The 21,549-nt window shown below is 41.8% G+C and overlaps 1 protein-coding gene across 1 annotated transcript in view; it reads left to right on the top strand.

Annotated features, from left to right (window-relative positions):
• Window positions 1-10,751: 10,751 nt before the first annotated feature.
• LOC115156484 (piezo-type mechanosensitive ion channel component 2-like) overlaps window positions 10,752-21,549 on the top strand; it is a 215,456-nt gene continuing 204,658 nt past the window's right edge. Inside the window, exon 1 of the mRNA XM_029703905.1 lies at window positions 10,752-11,403. Within this exon, the coding sequence (XP_029559765.1) occupies window positions 11,340-11,403 (64 nt within the window). The 5' untranslated portion in view covers window positions 10,752-11,339. The remainder of the gene's footprint in view (window positions 11,404-21,549) is intronic.

Genomic DNA, 21,549 nt, shown 5'->3' with positions numbered 1-21,549 from the left:
CGCGTCTATGCTGTGAAGGCGGACCGGTGCCACCTAGCGTCACGGCTTGTAACTATAAACAATCTTATTCGGGTTTTATTTCTGCGCTATTACCGTTCACTAGACTTTTATACTGTTCATTGCTTATGTACAGTGGTGTAAAGTACTTAAGTAAAATTACTTTAATGTACTACTTAAGTCGTTTTTTGGGGGTATCTGTACCTTCTTTTACTATTTATATTTTTTGACTGCTTTTACTTTTACTTCACTACATTCTTAAAGAGAATTATGTACGTTTTACTCCATACATTTTCCCCGACACCCAAAAGTACTCGTTACATTTTGAATGCTTAGCAGGACAGGAAAATGGTCCAATTCAAACACTTATCAAGAGAACATCCCTGGTCATCCCTACTGCCTCTGATCTGGAGGACTCACTAAACAGAGAACATCCCTGGTCATCCCTACTGCCTCTGATCTGGAGGACTCACTAAACAGAGAACATCCCTGGTCATCCCTACTGCCTCTGATCTGGAGGACTCACTAAACAGAGAACATCCCTGGTCGTCCCTACTGCCTCTGATCTGGAGGACTCACTAAACAGAGAACATCCCTGGTCATCCCTACTGCCTCTGATCTGGAGGACTCACTAAACAGAGAACATCTCTGGTCATCCCTACTGCCTCTGATCTGGAGGACTCACTAAACAGAGAACATCCCTGGTCATCCCTACTGCCTCTGATCTGGAGGACTCACTAAACAGAGAACATCTCTGGTCATCCCTACTGCCTCTGATCTGGAGGACTCACTAAACAGAGAACATCCCTGGTCATCCCTACTGCCTCTGATCTGGAGGACTCACTAAACAGAGAACATCCCTGGTCATCCCTACTGCCTCTGATCTGGCTGACTCACTAAACACAAATGCTTTGTTTGTAAATTATGTCTGAGTGTTGGAGTGTTGCCCCTGGCTACCCGTAAATAAATTTAAAAAACAAGAAAATGGTGCCGTCTGGTTTGCTTAATATAAGCAATTTGAAATGATTTATACTTTTACTTTTGATACATAAGTATATTTATAACCAAATAATTTTACTCAAGTAGTATTACACTGGTTAACTTTAACTTGAGTCATTTTCTATGAAGGTATCTTTACATTTACTCAAGTACGACAACTGGCCACTTTTTCCACCCCTGCTTCTTTGTACTTTAATTTAACCAGGCAAGTCAGTTAAGAACACATTGTTATTTACGGCCTTAGGAACAGTGGGGTTAACTGCCTTGTTCAGGGGCAGAACGACAGATTTTTACCTCGTCAGCTCGGGGTATTCGATCTAGCAACCTTTTAGTTACTGGCCCAACGCGTTAACCACTAGGCTACCCTGCTTCTGTAATCATCATCATCATCATCATCATCATCATCATCATCATCATCATCATCATCATCATCATCATCATAACATTATAGACTACCACTACAGTTTAGTTTCATCGAGATAAGGTCAGATAACCTACAGTCTTTCGCAGAGACCAGAAGATGAAAACACTGACTGTACTTGGCCTTCTAACTGTAATGTATTACTGTACCATTAGGGGGCACTGTTTAACTGCCATTGATAAGGATGACTGGGGGGGGGCACAATCATTATATTTGCAATATCCCTCTTTCACCAGCCCGCACAAAGATCCGGCAGTGTTAGTTAAACACACACTCTTTCTCCAACAAACTTGTGTGATCGTTGTAATCCTACAGATTCTTCATAACTCAGCGGGAAAGTTTCGATTTGATTTCCGTCAAGCTGACGTCGAGTACCATTATACACATATTCTGTTCCATTGCCTGGATGATCAAGGTTCCCGGTTAACTCAATAGAAGTGATCAGTGTGAGGTTTTGCATGGATAATACACAGCTAATATGGCTATTACAAAGCTCTTATGGCTTTAGGTAAATGGGAGCCTCAACTCGTCTATTCCCATTAAGGCTTTGGGATATGCATTCCAAATCGCACCCTATTCCCTATATAGTGCACTACTTTTGACTAGGTTTCCTATTGGGTTCTGGTTCAAAAGTAGTTCACTATATAGGGAATAGGGTGCGATTTGGGATTCACCCTTGTTTTTTTTTCTTGCTGAGTCTTGGAAACACATTGCTGTCTCTGTTAATGACATTAAAAAAAAAACATGCATTAGGTACATTTACATCAGGTCGCTAACAAGCACTACAGGAACATTACAATGCACGGATCACTCAGTGGTCAATAGTGTTATTACTGTGGGCTGTACTATCATCCGTCTTCTAATGTTGGTCCATCTCCAGATGTATAGGAAAAGCCATGTAAAGATTAAACACAGGTCTATTTTTATAATGACTTTGCTGATAGCTGCTTTACTACGGAAAGTAGTACTCTTTAAAAAAATAATGTTTTACAATGACTGTAAGAGGTTGTTGTCATTCTTAGCTACCTTAATAAGATGAAGTGTAAGACGCTCTGGGTAAGAGCGTCTGCTAAACGACTATAATGTCAAGACGTTAATATTCATTCAGTATGGTACTGCATGTATTTAATAGATATTTATTGAACGTTCTCAGGTATTTTCTAGAATACACATGAATATAGGCTACTAAATCAACTCTAATTGAGAATATAGGCTACTAAATCAGCTGTAAATGAGAAAATAGGCCACTAAATCAACTGTAATGAGAATATAGGCTACTAAATCAACTGTAAATGAGAATATAGGCCACTAAATCAACTGTAAATGAGAATATAGGCTACTAAATCAACTGTAAATGAGAATATAGGCCACTAAATCAACTGTCATGAGAATATAGGCCACTAAATCAACTGTAATGAGAATATAGGCCACTAAATCAACTGTCATGAGAATATAGGCCACTAAATCAACTGTAATGAGAATATAGGCCACTAAATCAACTGTAAATGAGAATATAGGCCACTAAATCAACTGTAAATGAGAATATAGGCCACTAAATCAACTGTCATGAGAATATAGGCCACTAAATCAACTGTAAATGAGAATATAGGCTACTAAATCAACTGTAAATGAGAATATAGGCTACTAAATCAACTGTAATGAGAATATAGGCTACTAAATCAACTGTAAATGAGAATATAGGCTACTAAATCAACTGTAATGAGAATATAGGCTACTAAATCAACTCTAATTGAGAATATAGGCTACTAAATCAACTGTCATGAGAATATAGGCCACTAAATCAACTGTAAATGAGAATATAGGCCACTAAATAAGCTGTAAATGAGAATATAGGCTACTAAATCAACTGTAAATGAGAATATAGGCTACTAAATCAACTGTAAATGAGAATATAGGCTACTAAATCAACTGTAAATGAGTATATAGGCTACTAAATCAACTGTAAGGAGAATATAGGCTACTAAATCAACTGTAAATGAGAATATAGGCTACTAAATCAACTGTAAATGAGAATATAGGCTACTAAATCAACTGTAATGAGAATATAGGCTACTAAATCAACTGTAAATGAGAATATAGGCCACTAAATCAACTGTAAATGAGAATATAGGCTACTAAATCAACTGTCATGAGCATTTCAAATACCATTAATAGACAAGAACAGCTCAAGGACAGAACTACATCAATTTAAAAAGCCTACATATCAATACATACACACAAACTATCCAGGTCAAATTGGGGAGAGGCGTTGTGCCGTGAGGTGCTGCTTTATCTGTGTTTTTTGAAACCAGGTTGGCTGTTCATTTGAGCAATATGAGATGGAAGGAAGTTCCATGCAATAATGTCTCTGTATAATACTGTACGCTTTCTTGAATTTGTTCTGGATTTTTGGGGGACTGTGAAAAGACCCCTGGTGGCATGCATGGCGGAGTAAGTGTGTGTGTGTGTGTGTGCCAGAGCTGTGTGTAAGTTCACAACACAAACGATTTGGAATTTCCAACACATTAATGTTTTCTTATCAAAACAGGAAGTGATGCAGTCAGTCTCTCCTCAACTGTTAGACAAGAGAGACTGACATGCATATTTGTTTCTATAAGTGCTGTTATCCTCAGGTACGGTATCTCAGATCATTATTAGCCTGTTTTAAAAGCTTTAATTGTATTACCCTGTGCATTAACCTGCGTGAGAATAGAATTTCCTACGATGAGCAAACAGTTTCAATAATGTATGTCTTTCTGGGCTTTCTCATATATTAACCCATACAGCAGTGTATTAGTCTAAGTCCCGTAGGCACAGCTGGACACCGTAAAGGTAATGCATGTCTGTATGGGCAAAACCCAGCCTCATCGTGGTACTATAGATGGACAGACAAGGATAATGTTTTAGGGAAATAGGATGCTGTTTATGTTACTCATCATCCAGGGGGTAATAGGAGAGATGCTTCCTGAAACACTTTGAGGTTAGGTAAACAAACAAATGAACAATTCTCCTGGATGGCAGAGTAATAATGAAGGATATGGAAGGTGATTTATAGGTAATTTAATATGCTATGATACTAAAGGACATTACTTAACAAACAAAACCGTGCATCATCAATCCATATCGTTTTCTTCAATTTACAATTTAACAAAGGTTAAAGGGCAGTCTATCTAAAACTGAGCTGGAATATACAGTACCAGTCAAAAGTTTGGACACACCTACTCCTTCCAGGGCTTTTCTTTATTTGTTATTATTTTCTACATTGTAGAATAATCGTGAAGACATGAAAACTATGAAATAACACATATGGAATCATGTAGTAACCAAAAAAGTGTGGTGCAGTGGGTCTAAGACACTTCATGTCAGTGCTAGAGGCGTCACTACAGACCCTGGTTTGATTCCAGGCTGTATCACAACCGGCCGTGATTGGGAGTCCTATAGGGAGGAGCACAATTGGCCCACACGTCGTCAGGGTTTGGCCAGAGTAGGCCGTCATTGTAAATAACAATTGTTCTTAACTGGCTTGCCTGGTTAAAGAAAAAAATATATATTTGAGATTTTTCAAAGTAGCCACCCTCTGCCTTGATGACAGCTTTGAACACGCGTGGCATTCTCTCAACCAGCTTCACATGGAATGCTTTCCCAAACGTTTTGAAGGAGTTCCAACACATTTGGCTGATTTTCCTTCACTCTGTAGTCCAACTCCTCCCAAACCATCTCAATTGGGTTGAGGTCGGGTGATTGTGGAGGCCATTTCATCTGACACAGCAAATATCTAAAATATATTTTGATTTGTTTCTAACTTTTTTAGTTACTTCATGATTCCATATGTGTTATTTCATAGTTTTGATGTCTTCACTATTATTCTACAATGTAGAAAATAGTAAAAATAAAGAAAAACCCTGGAATGAGTAGGTGGGTCTGAACTTTTGACTGGTACTGTAAGTCTCCAGTAAAGTGATTGTACAAACAAAATGTCTTGTGTTGTGTGATATTGTTGAGATTCAAAGTCTCAAATCAGATGTTGCCCTCCTATACAGTTTATTGATCGAACCACTATTTACAATGTTCCAAAACATATACCTGACGGTAGAGGGTTTCTGTTCTGAGATTCAAGCATGTTTTCAGCCTACAACCACAGAAGAGAAGCACCGTAAAGATCACTGAAACAGGCCGCAGTAGAATACACACAAACAGGAGTAGCATACAAAAGCCACTTAAATAGACTTTACATGGAGAAAAAAAAGTAACAATCCTTGTGGATATTGAACAACAAACGTGGTGTGGATTTCACACGGAGTCATTGGTCTGGCAGGAATGTGTTGTGATGATTCTGTTTGGACTTGTTTCTGAAATGAAATACGTTTTCTTTAAAAACAATTTTTTTTAAAACACAAAATGTGTGGTAAATTGTGAATATGATATCGTAGCTGAATCCACCTGCTGAAACATGTGTCTTTACAAATCCATCCCCTCTGTTCTAAAAACCAGCGTTTTTTAGGTGCGTTACCTCAATCCTAATTCAGTTTTCTTTACAAGTAAGGACATAAAGACACTGTACATTTCTCTCCACTTCACTATTCAACAAATCAAAAGTACTGTATACTACGTTGTTTAAAAGTTTGAAAGACAACCCGAAATGATTTGTCTCGTTGAACCATAAAAACACGGTGACCCATGTAGAAGACTAATCAAGTCAAGAAATCCTGTACAGTTTTACAACCAGTAATCTGGCAGTAGGTAGACTACTTCAGTTTTCATTTCAACTCTCTAACTCTCTTTAAGTCTCAGTAGTACTTCTCTACGATGTCTTACTTTAATGTGTAGTAAAGGAGAGGCAGAGAATGTTCCAGAAATCCACCGTCTTCCTAGAACGTCCTACACGGGCTACTTAAAACTGCTCCGTCCATTTGGTTCATGAACTTTATCAATACCCTCCCTCCCTCTCAAGGAATGGATGAATAATGTATCAAAGACAAGTGGACGATATCTATCCATCTATGTGAGAGACTGAAGTTTCTGAGGTTTGCTCTTTAGACTAGTATGGGAACAAATCGATGGATGACTTTGGTGTAGTATATATCGATGCGTTGGACAGAGGCCCTAAGGCACCGTGTTGCTTGCCAAACAACATCTTTTGGGCCCCTGTCACAAAGATGTTCAGCCTGGTCCCAGACCTGTTTATGTTGTCTTGCCAACTCCAATGGCCGTATACAGCACAAACAGATCTGAGACCAGGCTAAACCTGGTAACCCCTAGTAACATCCAGGCTAAACCTGGTAACCCCTAGTAACGTCCAGGCTAAACCTGGTAACCCCTAGTAACGTCCAGGCTAAACCTGGTAACCCCTAGTAACGTCCAGGCTAAACCTGGTAACCCCTAGTAACATCCAGGCTAAACCTGGTAACCCCTAGTAACATCCAGGCTAAACCTGGTAACCCCTAGTAACATCCAGGCTAAACCTGGTAACCCCTAGTAACGTCCAGGCTAAACCTGGTAACCCCTAGTAACATCCAGGCTAAACCTGGTAACCCCTAGTAACGTCCAGGCTAAACCTGGTAACCCCTAGTAACGTCCAGGCTAAACCTGGTAACCCCTAGTAACGTCCAGGCTAAACCTGGTAACCCCTAGTAACGTCCAGGCTAAACCTGGTAACCCCTAGTAACATCCAGAATGTGTGTGTCTGTCCTGTCCACTGTGTGTGTGTGTGTGTGTGTGTGTGTGTGTGTGTGTGTGTGTGTGTGTGTGTGTGTGTGTGTGTGTGTGTGTGTGTGTGTGTGTGTGTGTGTGTGTGTGTGTGTGTGTGTGTGGCAGGTTCTCCCATTTCAGCCAATGAACTCTGCAGTTCTGTCAGAGTGGTCATTGGGCTCTTGCTGGCCTCCCTGATCAAGGTGCTGCTCGCCTCCCTGATCAAGGTGCTTCTCGCCTCCCTGATCAAGGTGCTTCTTGCCTCCCTGAACAAGGTGCTTCTCGCCTCCCTGATCAAGGTGCTTCTCGGCTCCCTGATCAAGGTGCTTCTCGCCTCCCTGATCAAGGTGCTTCTCGCCTCCCTGATCAAGGTGCTTCTCGCCTCCCTGATCAAGGTGCTTCTCGCCTCCCTGATCAAGGTGCTTCTCGCCTCCCTGATCAAGGTGCTTCTCGCCTCCCTGATCAAGGTGCTTCTCACCTCCCTGAACAAGGTGCTTCTCGCCTCCATGAACAAGGTGCTTCTCGCCTCCCTGATCAAGGTGCTGCTCGCCTCCCTGATCAAGGTGCTGCTCGCCTCCCTGATCAAGGTGCTGCTTGCCTCCCTGATCAAGGTGCTTCTCGCCTCCCTGATCAAGGTGCTTCTCGCCTCCCTGATCAAGGTGTTGCTCGCCTCCCTGATCAAGGTGCTGCTCGCCTCCCTGATCAAGGTGCTTCTCGCCTCCCTGATCAAGGTGCTTCTCGCCTCCCTGATCAAGGTGTTGCTCGCCTCCCTGATCAAGGTGCTGCTCGCCTCCCTGATCAAGGTGCTTCTCGCCTCCATGAACAAGGTGCTTCTCGCCTCCCTGATCAAGGTGCCTTGATCAAGGTGCTTCTCGCCTCCCTGATCAAGGTGCTTCTCGCCTCCCTGATCAAGGTGCTGCCCGCCTCGCAGAGTTGTAGTTCTTTACTCAAACCAGTGCGCCCGACACCTACTACCAGACCCCGTTCAAAGGCGCTTAAATATTTAATCTTGTCCATTCACCCTCCGAATGGCACACATACACAATCCACATTGAAGTGGATTTAACAAGTGACATCAATAAGAGATCATATCTTTCACCTGGATTCACCTGGTCAGTCTATGTCATAGAAAGAGTGTACGAAACATTAGAAGTGTTTTGTACACGCGGTGTAGTTTCGGCTCTGACATGTATACTGTCACCTTTGGGGCCTTGAGTGAGAGGGCTAGATAAAGTATTACTAACCCATTCATTTTAAAGTCCTGCAAATAAGAGCTATAGAACGTTCACCCTCACATGTCATAGCAAAATTGTGTGAATACATTTTCAATACATTTGCAAACAATTTCTAAAAACATGTTTGCACTTTGTCATTATGGGTTATTGTGTGTAAATGGGTGAGAAAAAAAAAATGTATTTTTTTTAATCCATTTTAAATTCAGACTGTAACACAACAAAATGCAGACTAGGTCAAAAGGGTATGAATACTTTGTGAAGTCACTAAGTATGCTTTCTATTTTGCATGCATAGTTGCAGCATCGTGTAGTTTTCATGGCCTCATACCATTCCTAGTTGCATCATCATGTCTTCCCTGTGGCTCAGTTGGTGGAGCATGGTGTTTGCAACACCAGGGTTGTGGGTTCGATTCCCATGGGGGGCCAGTACAAAAAAAAGAATACAAAAAAAAAATACATGAAATGTATGCATTCACTACTGTAAGTCGCTCTGGATAAGAGCATCTGCTAAATGACTCAAATGTAAAATCACCCAAAAACTCCTTCCTAGGGAGTTTTTCCTAGCCACCGTGCTTCTACACCTGCATTGCTTGCTGTTTGGGGGTTTTAGGCTGGGTTTCTGTACAGGACTTTGAGATATCAGCTGATGTAAGAAGGGCTTTATGAATACATTTGATGAGTATTCCAGGGCAAATTGCTGCGTTCTGAGGTTTCTTTTGTTCCTTTCTAGTTGTTATATTTCTATGGCTTTCAAGGGTGATGGTTAGTTTGCTCTTAGCGATGACCTAATGCACTAGCTATACTTTGGAGGAAACATCATGGATCATTTCCTTGTCAATAAAGATTATTAATACATATTGATGAACGCAACCAATTCATGATTGATCTATTTTTTGTTTGTTTTTTTATTTTTTTATTTTTAACAACGTTTGCATTAATGTTGCATTAGAGTTATACCTTGGCAGTGGATGGATCCAAAACGGCAGACGAGTAAATAAAAGATCAGGACTCCATATTAATTCTACGCTCGTAAATTCTCTTGACCTTTTAAAGCCATTTAATGCAGTTTCTCTCTACACTATATTATTTTGAGCCAGGAATCAATTAAGTGTTTTGAAGGCACTGTATGTCCTTTAGGCAGTATATAAACCACCTTCAGGATGCATGCAATGTCGCCATGGAGACCTTCTAGGACCTTCCTTTAATAATAGATTCAGGCAAGAAACAGACAGCAAACAGCAAATCTTTATGTTTGAGTAATTTATAATCTTTGGGACCATTATGTGGACACACAGGTTGAAGAACCAACAGTTTGATTACTTTATTTATAAAGGCAAAAAAATATAGACAATAAATGTAGTGGTGGTCTGTAGTTGAGATGATTAAATATCCTCTGAGATTTAAAGTGTTTTTTTTTGTTTTTTTTTTTCCACAACAAACGGTTTAACACTAACCACGTTTCTATCCAGAGTTTTATGTGAGTAAAGTCACACTATATTAAAAAAAAAACGAAGACAGCTGTGATGGAAACATGAAGTTTCAGTACAATTCTATAAATGCCAACAAATAATTCGTTTGACTTACATTTTAGTCATTTAGCAGACACTCTTATCCAGTGCGACTTACGGTAGTGAATGCATACATTTCATACATTTTTTTTGTACTGGCCCCCCGTGGGAATCAAACCCACAACCCTGGCGTTGCAAACACCATGCTGGCGTTGCAAACTGAGCCACAGGGAAGACTGAGAATTGGTGGGGATCTTTTTGTGTCTGTAAAATGTACCATGCGAGAAATGGCGGCGGAAGCGCATTTATGCGCAAATATTGATATGCACAAATATTAAAATAAATAACTATCATATTGAAGTAAACTTGTAGTTAAGTGACGATATGGTGTGTGGTCCTCCCGTCATGACCTGGGAAACCATACAGTTTATTAGGCTACAGAAGGTAGGTTTCCATCAAATTAGCGACAGATTCTCTCGCGGATTTTCCGACATCTGCATAAAAACAATACGTGTATTTTTCCCAACAGAGACGTGTTTCCATCAGATTGACTTGTTGCAGATAAAAGGCAGTGCGTGATGACGTAGTGCCCATAATATAACTTTTTGCCGTTAAATTCCCATGTACGCTACGGAATAAAAAAACAAATACAAGTTAAATTGGTTTCCATCGCATTTTCAACTCAACTGGTGGTTCATGGAAAGTAGTCGGTTTTGTTTTTGTGATAAGAGTAGCCCACCATGTCTTGGCGCTGTTTACAGTCATTACGAGGGGAAGTGTCCCATCCCGCTCCCTAATTATCAAGGGACAAACAGCTTACTCTGAGAAGCCTTGTGAGTGGCTGAAAGACCTGTCAATCACATGGTGGTCCTGCGGAGTTCCACAGTCAAACCCAGAAGTCGGAAAGTAACGTTTCACCAATGCGTCAAAAATCTGCGACCGGTCAACTGAGAGTGAACTATAGTCATAACTTCATCAACTACAGTTACATTATAACGTTACCATTTTCCACGACGGTTGTGATTTCTATGCTACTTCATTCTCTCCTTAAAAAAATGATGAATTTTGCCGTAAAAGGTCGGTTTCACAGGATCGGATAACTTGTCCGCGGTTTGGCGTTATTCATCTGTAGCTCACGCAGAACCCGTCTCTTCGCACGGACCTGAGTCTGAGGACCGTTATGGTGTATTTTTCTACAAGCTCAACATGTCTTGAAAAAAAATGTAAAATGTGCTTTTTCAACAGCTTGAACAATTTCAAATACCTGTTTTTATAAACAAAACAAGTGAAATCGCTGATGGTCAAGGTACAATTTCTCAATTATGGAATTATAGTTCCGACAGGTTGTCAGGAAGAAAACTGATGCTGATTTTACTGGGATTAGAAAGAGAGCAGGACTTTACTTTACCGGAACGTATGTCAGACAACCACCGTGCGTGACACCATCCTCTCTCCCCGTTTACCTGGTGGTAAGACTGGCTTCCCTAAAGCGATGGCGTCCGAGGTGGTCTGCGGGCTGATCTTCAGATTGCTTCTTCCAATATGTTTAGCAACAGGTATGTTTTAAACACATGAAAATGTACCGCATCTCTTTGCGCATTAAAAAATAAACCGCATCTCTTGTGCACTGAATGTGCCATCCAAATAGGCATGAAAACAGTAGAAGAAGAAGAAAAAAACCTCACAGCCATTGCAGATGACAGACTACAATAATACAATAATAATGTATAGTTATTATACTTTTAATAAAGGAATTAAAATAGCTTAAACATTTACAGAAGGCTAATCAAACGTCTGAGTAATGTGTTGGGATTCTTGTTTTGCCACTAGTATACAGTTCTCTGTGATTTTGTACTAACCATGTCTTTTTTATTGAAAATCAATTTATTTATGGAAAAAGCCAAATTATTTCACACTGGTTGATTGTGCTTCTCAGGACCTTTCAGTCGTTTTCCAAACCCTTCTGCTCCAAGTTGATATCTGAAATAACATGGTTTAATAGGTATAATAAACATGGTTTGTTGATTAGCTGATCAGGAAAATGTGTCTTATTCCATAAAGCGCCTCTCTTCCCATTCACTTCCTGTTTGTAACTGTCGCATTGCCTTTTCAGCTTTTTAGTTGATCTAGCTTCTGAAATAAGTAATGCCTTCCTCTTAGGTGGTATTTAAAGTAGGCTACCAAAATGGGTTATAACCGATTTATTACCCGCCTGGTATTGGGTTATAACCGATTTATTACCCGCCTGGTATTGGGTTATAACCGATTTATTACCCGCCTGGTATTGGGTTATAACTGATTTATTACCCGTTTGGTATTGGGTAATAACTGATTTATTACCCGCCTGGTATTGGGTTATAACTGTTTTATTACCCGGTTGGTATTGGGTAATAACTGATTTATTACCCGCCTGGTATTGGGTAATAACTGATTTATTACCCGCCTGGTATTGGGTTATAACTGATTTATTACCCGGTTGGTATTGGGTAATAACTGATTTATTACCCGCCTGGTATTGGGTTATAACTGATTTATTACCCGCCTGGTATTGGGTTATAACTGATTTATTACCTGCCTGGTATTGGGTTATAACTGATTTATTACCCGTTTGGTATTGGGTTATAACTGATTTATTACCCGTTTGGTATTGGGTTATAACCGATTTATTACCCGCCTGGTATTGGGTTATAACTGATTTATTACCCGCCTGGTATTGGGTTATAACCGATTTTAATGCCATGTTTTTGCTTAAAAACATCTTCATGGTGAGAGAAATGCAGATTAGAAGTCACAGCCAATATAGATCATCGTTCAGTTTCAAACACATGAAGGGGAAACATGGATTATTGTATTAGTTTATCACAGGTATAAATTGTATTCACACGTATGTCAAGTGATATGCAAAGTCATTCTTCAGCATTGCCTAGGGTGGTATGTGGGTAGACAGGTGAACCAGTAACCGAAAGTTGTCTGGTCCAAGTCCCCGAGGCAAAAGACGATTTTCCATTCCAACCAAATGGACGATAACATATCTATCCTATTCTATATTCCTATTTCCTGCAAATATATTTGGCCTGCAGCTGAAGGTTTAACTGGCACCAGTTAATGTACACGTTCATATTAACACAACAGCTTTGTCTACTTATATTGCATTGTCAAAACAGAGCTGGTCCTATTCACACCTTTTATACAGCTTCCAGCGACTCAGGTTGGCTGTTTGTGTGTTACATTGTAGGTAGGCCAAGTCTGCTGTGTGTGTGTGTGTGTGTGTGTGTGTGTGTGTGTGTGTGTGTCTGTGTGTGTGTGTGTGTGTGTGGTGTGTGTGTGTGTGTGTGTGTGTGTGTGTGTGTGTGTGCGTATTGTACTGTACAGCAATAGTCTATACTGTGGTAGGCCACAATGGAAAACGATTAAGACATAACCACTAACAACTGTCCACTAGTACAATGTCTGTGTCCATATAGGACCACGACCGACCACTCTTCTAGCTATTACAGCACTGGCACGCCAACCAGACCAGAGGCTTTCTATAGATCAGCTCCATCAGTGGAGACCAGTGTTCCAAACTGCACCCTATCCCCTATGTAGTGCACTACCCTCGACCAGAGCCCTATGGAGACCAGTGTTCCAAACTGCACCCTATCCCCTACATAGTGCACTACCCTCGACCAGAGCCCTATGGATATAGGGCACCATTTGGGATGCACATTTTGGGATGCAGCCTAAGGACGATAATGCACCTCTTGACAGGCTAAGTTGAACCCTCCTTCTGTCTCTTCCAGAAGCCACAGTGAGGCCACGGCTTGTCTCTGTTAATTGGTGGAAAGTCGTTTTAACAGGATGAATTAATAATGTGGTTGTAGCGGGATGAGAAGAACTGCCTTTCCTGTTATCGTAAACGTACCTTTAATATTTGATGTTTATTCACAAAGTGCCAATGATCAGGAATCAGTCCCAGGAACAGGGACAACTCACAGTAACTGGAAAACTGATAGAGAAGAGAGCAAGCAAAGACAGGGGTAGCTAATGGAAACATAAACGTGGGATGTTGGTGGTGTGTGTGTGTTGTAATGTGAAGAGATGTTTTAGCTTGTAAAAGGGGATTTCCTGAGAATGAGTTTATGTCAATGAAGCTGAAAACAATACAACTTCTTTTTCTTTTTTTCCCGAACAATTTGTGATACTTTCTGGTGTTTCTCTGGTGTTACAGCAGTAAAGAGTTACTCCCTGGTGTTACAGCAGTAAAGAGTTAATCCCTGATGTTTCTCTGGTGATACAGCAGTAAAGAGTTACTCCCTGGTGTTACAGCAGTCAAGAGTTACTCCCTGGTGTTTCTCTGGTGTTACAGCAGTAAAGAGTTACTCCCTGGTGTTACAGCAGTAAAGAGTTACTCCTCTGGTGTTACAGCAGTAAAGAGTTACTCCCTGGTGTTACAGCAGTAAAGAGTTACTCCCTGGTGTTACAGTAGTAAAGAGTTACTCCCTGGTGTTACAGCAGTAAAGAGTTACTCCCTGGTGTTACAGCAGTAAAGAGTTACTCCCTGGTGTTACAGCAGTAAAGAGTTACTCCTCTGGTGTTACAGCAGTAAAGAGTTACTCCCTGGTGTTACAGCAGTAAAGAGTTACTCCCTGGTGTTACAGCAGTAAAGAGTTACTCCCTGGTGTTTCTCTGGTGTTACAGCAGTAAAGAGTTACTCTCTGGTGTTACAGCAGTAAAGAGTTACTCCCTGGTGTTACAGCAGTAAAGAGTTACTCCCTGGTGTTACAGCAGTAAAGAGTTACTCCCTGGTGTTCCAGCAGTAAAGAGTTACTCCCTGGTGTTACAGCAGTAAAGAGTTACTCCCTGGTGTTACAGCAGTAAAGAGTTACTCCCTGGTGTTACAGCAGTAAAGAGTTACTCCCTGGTGTTCCTCTGGTGTTACAGCAGTAAAGAGTTACTCCCTGGTGTTACAGCAGTAAAGAGTTACTCCCTGGTGTTCCTCTGGTGTTACAGCAGTAAAGAGTTACTCCCTGGTGTTTCTCTGGTGTTTCAGCAGTAAAGAGTTACTCCCTGGTGTTACAGCAGTAAAGAGTTACTCCCTGGTGTTTCTCTGGTGTTACAGCAGTAAAGAGTTACTCCCTGGTGTTACAGCAGTAAAGAGTTACTCCCTGGTGTTTCTCTGGTGTTACAGCAGTAAAGAGTTACTCCCTGGTGTTTCTCTGGTGTTACAGCAGTAAAGAGTTACTCCCTGGTGTTACAGCAGTAAAGAGTTACTCCCTGGTGTTACAGCAGTAAAGAGTTACTCCCTGGTGTTACAGCAGTAAAGAGTTACTCCCTGGTGTTACAGCAGTAAAGAGTTACTCCCTGGTGTTACAGCAGTAAAGAGTTACTCCCTGGTGTTACAGCAGTAAAGAGTTACTCCCTGGTGCTTCTCTGGTGTTACAGCAGTAAAGAGTTTCCCGCTGTCTCCCTTTACTGCTTGTTAGTGTGTGTGAGGTAGAGAGAGGCAGAAGGAGGCAGAGAGAGGCAGAGAAAAGTAAAGGGAGACAGCAAGAGAGGCATAGAGAGATATAGAGGTAGAGAGAGGTTGAGATAGAGAGGTAGAGGGAGAGAACAAGAGAGGCAGAGAGAGGTAGAGAGAGACAGGAAGAGAGGCAGAGAGAGATATAGAGAGGTAGAGAGAGGCAGAGGGAGTAAACGAGAGAAGCAGAGAGAGGCAAAGAAAGGCAGAGAGAGGTGGAGAGAGGTATAGAGAGGTAGAGAGAGGTAGAGATAGATATAGTTAGAGAGAGGAAAAGGGACTCAACAAGAGAGGTAGAGCGAGGTAGGGAACAGGTAGATAGAGGTAGAGAAGAGGTAGAGAGAGGTGTCTGGCCCTGTGACGTTACATGGCGACTGTTTCCTGTTGCCCATCTGACAGCACCTGTAGGAGAGCAAACAGAGGGCTGAATGGAGGCAGTGTGTACACAGTGACACAGTGACACAGTCCCCATTACCACACACACTGCCAGATCACAGGATTCTCTACCCCTCTCACTGCCTGCTTCACTGCCTGCTTCACTGCCTGCTTCACTGCCTGCTTCACTGCCTGCTTCACTGCCTGCTTCACTGTCTGTCTGTCTGTCTGTCTGTCTGTCTGTCTGTCTGTCTGTCTGTCTGTCTGTCTGTCTGTCTGTCTGTCTGTCTCTGTCTCTGTGTCTCTCTGTCTCTGTCTGTCTCTGTCTCTCTGTCTCTCTCACTGTCAAGAGAAAGTATTTTCTATCCATATCTATATCCATCTGTCCGGCACTTTATTGGCATGGGAAACATATGTTTACATTGCCAAAGCAAGTGAAGTAGATTGTAAACAAAAGTGAAATAAACAATAAAAATGAGCAGTACACATTACACTCACAGAAGTTTCAAAATAATAAAGACATTTCAAATGTCTGATTGTGTATATATACAGTGTTGTAACGATGTGCCAGTGGTTAAAGTACAAAAAGGGAAAATAAACATAAATATGGGTTGTATTTACTAAGGTGTTTGTTCTTCACTGGTTGCCCTTTTCTTGAGGCAACAGGTCACACATCTTGCTGCTGTGATGCACACTGTGGTATTTCACCCAGTAGATATGAGAGTTTGTCAGAATTGGGTGTGTTTTCAAATTCTTTGTGGATCTGTGTAATCTGAGGGAAATATGTGTCTAATATGGTCATACATTTGGCAGGAGGTTAGGAAGTGCAGCTCAGTTTCCACCTCATTTTGTGGGCAGTGTTGCACATAGCCTGTCTTCTCTGGAGAGCCAGGTCTGCCTATGGCGGCCTTTCTCAATAGCAAGGCTATGCTCTCTGAGTCTGAGTCAAAGCTTTCCTTAAGTTTGGGTCAGTCAGGTATTCTGCCACTGTGGACTCTCTGTTTAGGGCCAAATAGCATTCTAGTTGGCTCTGTTTTTGTTTGTTAATACTTTCCAATGTGTCAAGTAATTATCTTTTTGTTTTCTCATGATTTGGTTGGGTCTAATTGTGTTGCTCTCCCTCTCTCACTCATTCCTCTCACTCACTCACTCACTCACTCACTCACTCACTCACTCACTCACTCACTCACTCACTCACTCACTCACTCACTCACTCACTCACTCACTCACTCACTCACTCCTCTCTCTCTCTCTCTCTCTCTCGCCCTCTCTCACTCACTCACTCCTCTCTCTCTCTCTCTCTCTCTCTCTCTCTCTCTCGCTCTCTCACTCACTCACTCCTCTCTCTCTCTCTCTCTCACTGTCAAGAGAAAGTATTTGCTATCCATATCTATATCCATCTGTCCAGCCTGTGTGAGCACCACTATGAGGGTTTAACCCACTGAGAGCAGCACCACTGAGAGCAGCACCACTGAGAGCAGCACCACTGAGAGCAGCACCACTATGAGGGTTTAACCCACTGAGAGCAGCACCACTATGAGAGTTTAACCCACTGAGAGCAGCACCACTATGAGGGTTTAACCCACTGAGAGCAGCACCACTGAGAGCAGCACCACTATGAGGGTTTAACCCACTGAGAGCAGCACCACTATGAGGGTTTAACCCACTGAGAGCAGCACCACTGAGAGCAGCACCACTGAGAGCAGCACCACTATGAGGGTTTAACCCACTGAGAGCAGCACCACTATGAGAGTTTAACCCACTGAGAGCAGCACCACTATGAGGGTTTAACCCACTGAGAGCAGCACCACTGAGAGCAGCACCACTATGAGGTTTTAACCCACTGAGAGCAGCACCACTATGAGGATTTAACCCACTGAGAGCAGCACCACTATGAGGGTTTAACCCACTGAGAGCAGCACCACTGAGAGCATCACCACTGAGAGCGGCACCACTGAGAGCGGCTATCTTCCTATAATTTGCCATCAGTACCTTACTCTACTGACTCTCCTTTTCTCTTACACCATTGTATCTGCTGTAGAGGAGACAAAAGGTTTATTCAACTAGTAAATCTCTTCTCTGTAGTGATGTACTGGTATAAAGGGTTTCTATTATAGGCTGACAGGTTAGTGGGTCTTCAATTCTCTCTGTTATCTCTCGGTCTGTCCCAGTCAACCCAGGCCCAGAGCTTGGATCTCTCTATCTGTTATTAGGACCTTTATGTTAGTGAGACTGGCTGTCTAAATCAGGTTGAGTTCTATTCCATAGTTGATTCAAGGTTGTAAGGTTGCTTTGCTTTTTTTCTGGAAGTCCGTCGCGTGAACACAATAGTTATTACATCATAGCTCAGTTGGTATAGCAGGGTGCTTGCAAAGCCAGGATAGTGGGTTCGATTCCCGGGTCCAGTCGGGTTGCATGGCCTTAACTTATTTATGGAATACTATGTGATTAAGTGCGTGTGTAATAGTATATAAAGTATGCTAATGTATTGGTGTGAAGGCATTTGGCCAGTGGCGTAAAGTACTTCAGTAATCTGTACATTACATTACAATTTATATTTTTGACTACTTTTACTTTTACTAACCTACATTCCGAATGAAAATAATGTAGTTTTTACTTTACATACATTTTCCCCGACACCCAAAAGTACTGCCTAAGATCTGGAGGACTCACTAAACAGAGAACATCCCTGGTCCTCCCTACTGCCTCTGATCTGGAGGACTCACTAAACAGAGAACATCCCTGGTCCTCCCTACTGCCTCTGATCTGGAGGACTCACTAAACAGAGAACATCCCTGGTCATCCCTACTGCCTAAGATCTGGAGGACTCACTAAACAGAGAACATCCCTGGTCATCCCTACTGCCTCTGATCTGGAGGACTCACTAAACAGAGAACATCCCTGGTCATCCCTACTGCCTAAGATCTGGAGGACTCACTAAACAGAGAACATCCCTGGTCGTCCCTACTGCCTAAGATCTGGAGGACTCACTAAACAGAGAACATCCCTGGTCATCCCTACTGCCTCTGATCTGGAGGACTCACTAAACAGAGAACATCCCTGGTCATCCCTACTGCCTCTGATCTGGAGGACTCACTAAACAGAGAACATCCCTGGTCATCCCTACTGCCTCTGATCTGGAGGACTCACTAAACAGAGAACATCCCTGGTCATCCCTACTGCCTCTGATCTGGAGGACTCACTGAACAGAGAACATCCCTGGTCATCCCTACTGCCTCTGATCTGGAGGACTCACTGAACAGAGAACATCCCTGGTCATCCCTACTGCCTAAGATCTGGAGGACTCACTAAACAGAGAACATCCCTGGTCATCCCTACTGCCTCTGATCTGGAGGACTCACTAAACAGAGAACATCCCTGGTCCTCCCTACTGCCTCTGATCTGGAGGACTCACTAAACAGAGAACATCCCTGGTCCTCCCTACTGCCTCTGATCTGGAGGACTCACTAAACAGAGAACATCCCTGGTCATCCCTACTGCCTCTGATCTGGAGGACTCACTAAACAGAGAACATCCCTGGTCATCCCTACTGCCTCTGATCTGGTGGACTCACTAAACAGATAACATCCCTGGTCATCCCTACTGCCTCTGATCTGGAGGACTCACTAAACAGAGAACATCCCTGGTCATCCCTACTGCCTCTGATCTGGAGGACTCACTAAACAGAGAACATCCCTGGTCATCCCTACTGCCTCTGATCTGGAGGACTCACTAAACAGAGAACATCCCTGGTCATCCCTACTGCCTCTGATCTGGAGGACTCACTAAACAGAGAACATCCCTGGTCCTCCCTACTGCCTCTGATCTGGAGGACTCACTAAACAGAGAACATCCCTGGTCCTCCCTACTGCCTCTGATCTGGAGGACTCACTAAACAGAGAACATCCCTGGTCATCTCTACTGCCTCTGATCTGGAGGACTCACTAAACAGAGAACATCCCTGGTCATCCCTACTGCCTCTGATCTGGAGGACTCACTAAACAGAGAACATCCCTGGTCATCCCTACTGCCTCTGATCTGGAGGACTCACTAAACAGAGAACATCCCTAGTCATCCCTACTGCCTCTGATCTGGAGGACTCACTAAACAGAGAACATCCCTGGTCATCCCTACTGCCTCTGATCTGGAGGACTCACTAAACAGAGAACATCCCTGGTCCTCCCTACTGCCTCTGATCTGGAGGACTCACTAAACAGAGAACATCCCTGGTCATCTCTACTGCCTCTGATCTGGAGGACTCACTAAACAGAGAACATCCCTGGTCATCCCTACTGCCTCTGATCTGGAGGACTCACTAAACAGAGAACATCCCTGGTCATCCCTACTGCCTCTGATCTGGAGGACTCACTAAACAGAGAACATCCCTGGTCATCTCTACTGCCTCTGATCTGGAGGACTCACTAAACAGAGAACATCCCTGGTCATCCCTACTGCCTCTGATCTGGAGGACTCACTAAACAGAGAACATCCCTGGTCATCCCTACTGCATCTGATCTGGAGGACTCACTAAACAGAGAACATCCCTGCTCACTAAACACAAATGCTTTGTTTGTAAATCATGTCTGAGTGTTGGAGTGTGCCCCTGGCTACCGGTAAAATAAATAAAAAAACAAGAAAATGGTGCTGATCTGGAGGACTTACTAAACAGAAATACTTCATTTGTAAATGATGTCTGGGTGCTGGACTGTGTCCCTGCCGATCCGTCAACAAAAAAACTAAAAGAAAATGGTGCCGTCTGGTTTAATATAAAGAATTTGAAATGATTTATACTTTTACTCAAGTATGACAATTTAGTACTTTTTCCACCACTGGATTTGGCTGGGGGTTCTAACGTTTCTTTCACAGGACCCATCAATTTAGACAAGTGTGTCTGGGTAAACGTCATGTAATATTTATATTACACTGTAAATATCACACGGTCACAGCCCTGTGTATGTGTGAATGACAGGGTTACACCATAACAACATACTAGTTTAATCATCCCTCTCACTGTGAGTCAATAGCTTGGTTCATGTCATTTTAAATCCTCCAGTTAAACTCCTCAGATGGGGACTTTAAGGACAGAGTGGCCAGACGGACATCTCTGTTTTCATCTAGCTGGGTGGTAGAATAGAACACAATAAAATAGAACAGAGTAGAATATGATAGAATAGAACAGAGTATAATAGAATATGATAGAATAGAACAGAGTATAATAGAATATGATAGAATAGAACAGAGTATAATAGAATATGATAGAATAGAACAGAGTATAATAGAATATGATAGAATAGAACAGAGTATAATAGAATATGATAGAATAGAACAGAGAATAATAGAATATGATAGAATAGAACAGAGTATAATAGAATATGATAGAATAGAACAGAGAATAATAGAATATGATAGAATAGAACAGAGTATAATAGAATATGATAGAATAGAACAGAGTATAATAGAATATGATAGAATAGAACAGAGTATAATAGAATATGATAGAATAGAACAGAGTATAATAGAATATGATAGAATAGAACAGAGTATAATAGAATATGATAGAATAGAACAGAGTATAATAGAATATGATAGAATAGAACAGAGTATAATAGAATATGATAGAATAGAACAGAGAATAATAGAATATGATAGAATAGAACAGAGTATAATAGAATATGATAGAATAGAACAGAGTATAATAGAATATGATAGAATAGAACAGAGTATAATAGAATATGATAGAATAGAACAGAGTATAATAGAATATGATAGAATAGAACAGAACAGAGTATAATAGAATATGATAGAATAGAACAGAGTATAATAGAAT

This window comes from Salmo trutta, chromosome 21 (assembly GCF_901001165.1).
Source record: "Salmo trutta chromosome 21, fSalTru1.1, whole genome shotgun sequence".
In the NCBI taxonomy this organism is placed as follows: Eukaryota; Metazoa; Chordata; class Actinopteri; order Salmoniformes; family Salmonidae; genus Salmo; species Salmo trutta.
The sequence above is the reverse complement of the archived record's forward strand: the minus strand, read 5'-3'. Positions and strand labels throughout refer to the sequence as shown.